The sequence below is a fragment of the Ipomoea triloba genome, chromosome 11, assembly GCF_003576645.1.
Source record: "Ipomoea triloba cultivar NCNSP0323 chromosome 11, ASM357664v1".
Lineage (NCBI taxonomy): Eukaryota > Viridiplantae > Streptophyta > Magnoliopsida > Solanales > Convolvulaceae > Ipomoea > Ipomoea triloba.
Window position 1 is genome coordinate 8,114,464 of NC_044926.1, and position 7,988 is coordinate 8,122,451.

Here is a 7,988-nt window from a genome sequence, read left to right on the forward strand (position 1 = left end):
ATCTTTTTACTCAAACCTGCTAGCAAATCAAACAAACACCCTACTGTTCCCCTCAAAGTAATAGCCGACCATGTTTATATGCTCTGCCAAACATTGCCGGGTTGAATTCCGTCAAATCCGAGAGGGTCATGTGAAAAAGGTTATCTGGGATTTTGGAAGCACCTGAGCGGGGAACTGGGAAATAAACCAGAGGGATCCAAATCTGGCGTCATTGTTGAATTTTATTTTTATTTTTTTAGCTATAGAACCATTGAGGACATGCAAAATTACAACAATATTGGAATTCCCTTTTGTAGAGAAAATTAACATGTTTTTAAAAGTAACCAAATGACTTCAATGTAATGGTGCCGTATCTTATTTCAAGAATAACATTAACATATATAATAAAAATATACAATTCAATCCTCCTCTCCTTAATCATTTGTATTAATTTGTAATAGAGGCCTCATGACAGACATTATATGCTCTTAACATTATATGACTATAGAAAAGCATTGGGATATTGAACAATGAAATGAAACAAAGTTAGACAAAGATTCTTCTGTTATCTCCTCCACAAACACTTATTAAAAAGTTCTATAATTTAAAAAATTTAAAAATTTTAAAAAGGAAGACAAAATTTCTCTCAACACACCCCTCAAACTCCCAAAGTCCTTTCTAAATTACACCAAAAAAAAATCAATTCAAAGAAACTACTTAAGACTCTTTTAGTTTAGCAGAAAGAAACTCCTCACTCTAGATGAGTGAAGTTGGGGTACCCAAAAACCTTTTTGCTCAGCGCTTCCCAGCTGCGGCTTTCCTGAGAGGGGGCGCAGATTCCTCATCGTCTGACTCGATATCTCCATACTCCCACATCCCACGCCTCTTTTCTCTTGCTTCAGTTTGGGATTTTTCCAACTCCTCGAGGACTTGTTTTGGAATCCATCGTTTCTCCTGCCTAGCAAGTCCTTCCTGCATATTACAAGCGCATTCGTTAACTTCGTCTTTTGGAATTACTGAGATTTTCTACATTTGTGGGGGTAATTTAATAATTTAAAGGTTAACCAAGTCATAGTGGTAAAAATTCAAACCTTCAGCATAATGGAGTTAATGCTGACATTAGTTTCTGGATCGACCAGTATAACCATGAAGACAGTCCCCGTTCCTTGTCCCTTGACTTTTCCTCCCGAAGTATCCTTTTCCTCGACCACCGCCCTAAATTCTTTCGTAGAATTGAGAAGAAGTTCACTCAGATGAAATGCAGCCTCTTGTCCATAATCATCCTCCAGTCCAGGTACCTTGACAAAGGCGAGACTACATAGCTGAGCAACACCGGGAGCAGAGGACACCGAACCATCAATGGGGCGCAGTTTACTGTATGGAACGGCTTCTTGATTTCCGTAGTCTATGTAAAACACTTCGAACTCGTCGGTTGGAGATTGAACAGCACCTCGAGGGCCATTCACAATCTTGCAAAGTCAAAGCAGTAAAATTAGAAAGACATCAAAAGTGGTTATATATGAAGTACAAACTAAATATTCAGAGTAATTTATGTTAGTTATATAGAAACATTTACATATCAAAAGGACCAAAGATAGGGTAACTTAGTCAAGATGTAAAAAACATCACAAAAACATCAAATATGAGAAATAGTATTGGGAGTATACCATTGCTCGGTTCCATGAATTATCTGCACTAAACTGTGCAAGCACAATATCACCCTTCTTAGGATTAAAAGCACCAATTACAGGAGCCTCCTGAAGGTTCAAAGAAGCAAGCTGTTTCTGAATAGATGCCACTTTCTGATCTGCAACAGACTGGACATAGAATTTACCACCTCCCAAAACTTCAGTGACAACTACCTGAGATCATTGTGCATGGACAACTGAATAAGCACTGTGCATATGAGATTTGTAGTTGAAGAACACCAGATTGATCTACTTTACCTTCAACTCTTCTTTTTGCCTCCTCTCAGAAACAGGGCCAGTGGGAACTTCCTCTCCCTCAACATAGTTTGCCCATATCTGCATTAGTTTTTTAAAGAAAAAAAAAATACATAAATTATTGATACTAGAAACACAAGGAATGAATACCAAAAGAAAAAGCAAAAGTTTTCCAGTAATAGACCTTCAGCTTCTGCTTTTTGGCAGATTGCTCTGCCTGAGCAAGAAGGTGAGCATCTGGGATCGAGCCAAAAGAAGATAGTCTTGCCAAGCCAGCTTCAAGAAGTGCCACGGCAGCATTTGTTCTTGACTCCCATAATGTGCCCAAGAAAGTACCAGTTCTATCAACATTTTCTATTTCAATCTGAATGCAGAAGATTGAGCGGAGACAGTTAGGCAAAGGCAAAGGCAGAGAACCAAAACAATTAAAGAGAAGGATAGAATTAATTACCTCAACATCCCTCTGCATTATCTTCCGCCTCATTAGCGCAATGGCTTCCTCCGAATATGGCTCTCCCCGACCAGGGCATCTAACACCAGAGAAGGAGAAAGCAATGCTGCATGTTTCCTTAGGAATGAACAATTTAAATCGATGACCACTAAGAACATATTCCACAACAGCAGACATCCTTCTGTTCCTTTGCAGGAAAGGTAAGAAATCCCTGGCTTTCTTTACAGAAGCCTGAAATTTTCACAAATAACAGCTCGTTAGTTATTTTACACCATTAAAACTGAAATAAGACCAAGACTTGAGTAGGAGGGCACTAACTGTTGTCAAGTCTGTTACGTGTACAGCTGGAGAATCCTTTGGAGAGTGCATACCCTTCTTTCCAGCAATAGCACGTGATTCAGCAGAAAGAAGAGAATCATAACAGTTTGATCTTTCCTCAAAATCACGATGCCTGATAACAGTTGCTAAGCCACGAGCAACCAAAAGCTCAGCTACATTCAACCCATTCTGCTGATTACTTGCAGCAGATGGAGCAAGTGAAGCATTGTCTCCATCCTTAGATACTACAAAGACAGATCCAAAATCCATGACCCTATCAGCACCACTAGCTGCCGGAACAGTACCATCTGCCAGGCTAACCTTCCTGGAGTACTCCATTGAAACATGCACCTGAAAAGAGCTTAAGATTAGTACTCATTAAAATCCACCAAAATACCACAAAGTATTAAAATGATCAACCATACTTGTTTCCCAATAAGCCGTGTTCTCAAGAATTCCTTTGCTTCCCTAGCATAGGGGGCAGGTTTTTCGTCTCTACGAGGATTCCCTATTTTGGGAGCCCTAATACTCGAGAGATTAACTCTTCTCTCAGCAGATGGATCTCCAAATGGCAAAGAATCATCGGCTACAATAACGCAATCTCCACTTACAACCTCAACCACCTAGACAAGTAGACAGAAGCAAAATCAAATGAGTGCAAAATTTCCTACATCACAGAACTGGAAGTTATATATATATATATATATATATATATATACCCAGACCACCAACATACTTTTCCTGTGAAATTCTGGTCATGAATAGCCTTTGAGTTTGTAGCTGGAGGTACATAATTTGTCCAAATTTTTAAGCGGTTTTTCTTTGCTTCAAGTTCTGCATTTTTCAACCGCCTTTTAACATCTTCTTCCAGCATGCTTGCACTCCATTCTACATATTTGGCAAAACCCTGGAGAGGGACAGAAACTTATTAGAGCTTAGTTGCTGACTGAAGGGAGTCTTCCAATACTAAAGCCACAAAAGGGAATCAAAAACAAAAGGCACATGATTGTGTAGACTAATATTGATGTGTACAGCTCTTTCTTTTTCTTTATAAACGTCATGTAATCATGCCAAACCTCAAGAAATTTAAATACATATCTGAACACCACTTGATCAGGTGATATCCCAGTCATTTGAAATTTTATGATGGAAAAATTAAGTATAATTGTTCCACCCTGAAGTTAGTAGATAAAGATAAGATTTGAATATTGAAAGATAAGATCCTGCATAGACTATTCAATATTGAAAGAAGTAAAGTTTGGCACATACAATTTCTACAAGCTCCAAGCCAAGGTCCTTTGGTGATTCACCACCATCAGAATAGTAGACTGAACCAATGAGATTGCTAAATTTATCAACACCCTCGAGAACAATTCTAACCTGTATAATAAACCGAGTTTAGAAGAATATATGAAAAAAAGGCTCAAAAAGATCTACAGCAAACAATATAAGACCTACATCTCTATTTAAAACGCGAATTTCAGTGAAATGTTTGGCTTCTCTGCCATATGGATCAGGTGCAACTTCTGTTATGGATGCTGTAGAAGCTGCAAGTCTCTGTGCTGAGGTTAGAGGTGCACGAGGATCAGCCGACGAATCTCCATTTGCTTCGCTAGGGGTTATTTCAGTTTCAACAGGAGTCTCAACTGTTGCCCTTCTTCCCATGGAAGGTGACTGGTTAAGAAAATCCAAATTAAAACCAAAATGGCAGAGCATGACAATGCACAATAAACCTTCAAAAAACATGACAGCCACCTGAATTCCAGCAACAAAAACTTGGACAAACTGGAAGTCTGGAAGTAAATACACACGGAGTGTGCTTCCATCACGAATCTGCTCAACAATAGCTTGCATGGGTTTCCCTTTGTTTGCATCCAAGAGACCCATTGCATCAAAGTTACTAGAATCACCAATGGCAGAGGGAGGTAGCTTCCTGACGGATGCATCTTGAGCACCAGGCTCCTGAAACCATAAGTAAACCAATTAGGCTAGTTAGGCTAGTATGTATAACAAAATAGAGCTAGCCATGGCATCCCTTATTCTTAACATATACAAAGTAAACACAACCACACAGGTCATTCTCAAAAAGACCAAACAAAAAAAAGAAGAAAATGACTGAAGAAGTATTCAGTATCCAACAGGCCAACAGTGCAAAAGATCAAAGAAGTTTTAGCTTAGCAAGCCCCTCTTCTTTTCACCAAAGAGAGAGATACAAGGATATGTGAACAAAAGTTCACTGGCACAGGATTTGATGCCACAACTATGGTGAAGTAAGAACAGGAATAAAGCCCAAGAGTCCGAATCCAGCAGGTTTGGGTTAGTAAAAATGAGCTTTAAAAGGTAAAGCATTTAGTTTCACAGAACATGATTTTTTTCAGGTTTGGTGACTGCGTCATGTTGGGGGGAAATGCTGAAGAGCCCGCCTCTGCTTTGCCCCCAACTTACTTTGACTTCAGTTTGCTGCTACCTCTTTCTTTTTCACTTCCTCTACCTCTTGCATAAAGCCATCCCCTACTCTAGGAGCATGATTAATGCAATATCTTTCAAGCTGTATTTTATTTTCCTTTTTCCTATAGAACTTGGATGCTGATCAGTAATTTACATTATGCTCATTAAAAAATATACTATAAAGAGAAAAGAAATTGTGTGCTGAAGGAAGGAAAATCTTTTGAGTGCCGGAAAGGCTAAGGCTTAACCAAACGGCCAAACCCACCTTTTTCTGAAATGGCTTAAGCTGGGTTTGATCCAGTTTGTTAAAGACAATATAAAACCCCCAGCCCACCCATTGGGGTGGGAAGACAAATTTGTAGTCGTGGAATATTTAGCAGTTTACAGAATGAACACTGAAGGCTTTAAGAACCTTTCATGTGGCTAAAGCCTTAAAGAGTTTGCAGATAGGGAGCATGGGCCAAATAAAAACCCAGATAATTTAAATTTCACTAGATTGATTTTAAAAACTGAAACTCACCCTGTTCCAACGACCTAGACCTTGTTGTTTGGCATTTTCTTCAAGGCGTAGTAGTTCTTGTAAGAAGGGGCTAGCTTCTCCCTTCTGTTGACCCTGCTCTCTAACCTGCACCAATCAGAATAGGCAATGAGCTCAAATGAGAATAACCAAAACCAAAGGCAACAGCTTGAGGAATGAGTAGTGTTAACAACCCTTGCCCAGCCTTCAGCAACAACTAACACTGCAACGTTCTTATCGCCAAGGAAAACAGAGCCAAACTCTCGCCCTATGGATGGTACAGTGTATTCAACTTTGAAAGTGACCTCCTACACACAAGCAAGGGCCCGATAAGTCATATTATTCATGGTAGGAATAAATTGTGTGCTAGAGTAGTTGGCTCATAAGCACCTTTCCAATGCAAAGTTTCCTTAAAAACTCCCTGCTTTCCCATGCAAAAGGCTCATCCGTACCACCACGACGTGCCTACAAGGAAATCACATTATAAAAGAAGAATCACTCACTCCCCTCCATCAAAAAAGGATTATGAGATGCAATAGTAGATAGAGTAATATACTAATTCTAGAAATAGTAGATGGATATGAGATGCAATAGTGCAAAGGGGATTGAAAAAGACTAATTCTAGTATGACAACGCCATAGAAGAAGCAAATTTAGAACAGAAATGTGTTGAAAGGTGTACAGCTACTGTAGCTTAGTTAAACCTAAAGAAAAAGTAAATTCTTTAGACAGCATGCACATACCAATCTTGGTGCAATTAAAGATGACAAAGTGATTGTCTTTTCTGGGGGTATTTCAGCCTTGGTACTTCCCATTATTACCAAGCTGTCACCAGAGGGAACAGCCTTCACTCTTCCCCTCAACCATCCTGTGGCTCCAGCTGTTGACGCCATTTCAACAGCTAAAGGTCTGCAGAAATGAGTTCACACCAAAGTCAAGGAACCAAAATGCTTTGCATATAGCCTTTACAAAATGTTCATGCAATTGGAGAAATTATTCTTCCCAATAAATACAGCACATCATGAGCATTAGTTGCCAAAAATAATGAGACAAAGGAGTTGCTGACAACCAACTGAGCAAAGAAGCAAAAGTCATACCTTGTAGATTATAAATGGCTCTAAGTGCAATCAATTTGGCTAAAAACACAATCTTTCAGGTTTGCACACAAATAAAACTGGAAGAACCATAAAAACTAGCACCATGCATATGCATAGCTAAATGTATAATGACCCTCAAACACATAAAAATTAAACCTTCACAAATGCACACTAAATACAAGAATTTTGCAATCTAAAAAAGAAGAAAAAAATAAAGCTTTAACACCCCAGAAAAATCAAAACTAACAAAAGGGAGAAAAGCCTTTGTTTGATTTGAAAAAGGCGTTTAGTTGCAGATCTCCAAAAGCAGTACTTAGAAATCAAGTCAGCAGATCCAACTAAAGAAAATCCCAACAAATCCAAAACACGACCTCAAAACTATCGGTAACTTACTAACTAACGATCCATAGTCAAAACCGTTACCACACTCTAACAGCAGCTGAAACTCGTAAAGATTTCCAACCACACGTAACCGATCAATCGATGCCCTCCAAACAGAGCTGCATCCACATAACCGCGCAGCTCCGTACATCCAACCACACAAAAACTTGATGCATGCAACGAAAATGCAGAAATCCACACAAACAAACACACAGAGATCTACAGAGTATGCATTAATGATCGATCCAAAAACAAAGCAGAGAAAAACGGCGAAACAGCAATTGGAAATAAAGTGAACTCGATTGAGGCGAAACACGCACGCAGAGAGCTTAAAAACAGATCAGAAATGGAGATCGGAGGAGAGTTACCTATTCGAGCAGAGAGTTGCGGGTTCGAAATCGAGAATTGGGAAACTGTGTAAACTGTAAAGGAGAAAGATCGGAGTTCCGGCGTGCGCTCTATATGAGGGTACGGAATTAGAGACCTTTTTGGAGAAATTACTAAAAAGACCATCGGGGTTTGTGTACTGTTACAGTTGCGACTTTCAGATCTATTCCAACTCCATCTACGTTTTACTCCGCAGTTTTTACTGCTTTTAGTTTTCATATCCTTTTTTTTTTCTTTATATATTTATTTATTTTTGGTGTTTTAGTTGGGTACGACTTTTTAGATGTATATAACACAGTAAAATAACGACCCCTTTTTTGGACCGACAGTGACAGCATATTGCCACCACATTGACGCGCCACGTTGGACTCTCTACCCACTAAAACTATGCCATGTCATCTCTTTGGCCATGTAAGCAACTTACCCACTTTACACCCACGAAATTAGCCAATATACCATAAAATAAAG

At 39.1% G+C, this 7,988-nt stretch overlaps 1 protein-coding gene across 2 annotated transcripts; it reads right to left on the reverse strand.

Moving 5' to 3' along the window:
* Positions 1-478: 478 nt before the first annotated feature.
* On the reverse strand, positions 479-7,641 carry LOC115996578 (ribonuclease TUDOR 1-like). 2 transcript variants are annotated; one of them, XM_031235871.1, is made up of 17 exons: positions 7,502-7,641; positions 6,399-6,564; positions 6,047-6,121; positions 5,851-5,964; positions 5,660-5,764; positions 4,447-4,653; positions 4,150-4,365; positions 3,961-4,071; positions 3,428-3,598; positions 3,117-3,314; positions 2,692-3,042; positions 2,374-2,604; positions 2,107-2,286; positions 1,926-2,003; positions 1,647-1,841; positions 1,071-1,448; positions 479-951 (listed from the first exon to the last, which is right to left on the reverse strand). In XM_031235871.1, the coding sequence occupies exons 2-17, from the start codon at positions 6,546-6,548 to the stop codon at positions 775-777; spliced, it is 2,937 nt and encodes a 978-aa protein (XP_031091731.1). In that variant the 5' UTR covers positions 6,549-6,564; positions 7,502-7,641; the 3' UTR covers positions 479-774. The 2 variants fall into 2 exon arrangements, with proteins under 2 accessions (XP_031091731.1, XP_031091732.1); XM_031235872.1 differs by lacking the exon at positions 7,502-7,641 and adding an exon at positions 7,176-7,195.
* Between the last annotated feature and the right edge of the window lie 347 nt (positions 7,642-7,988).

Bases quoted from the DNA above. Each gene is read 5' to 3' on its own strand.
- LOC115996578 (XM_031235871.1), bottom strand. From the start codon at position 6,548: ATGGCGTCAACAGCTGGAGCCACAGGATGGTTGAGGGGAAGAGTGAAG. The intron at 5,765-5,850 runs GTTGTTAACACT...TGATTGGTGCAG, and splicing joins TTGCTGAAGGCTGGGCAAGG to GTTAGAGAGCAGGGTCAACA. The intron at 2,004-2,106 runs GTCTATTACTGG...AAACTAATGCAG, and splicing joins CCAAAAAGCAGAAGCTGAAG to ATATGGGCAAACTATGTTGA.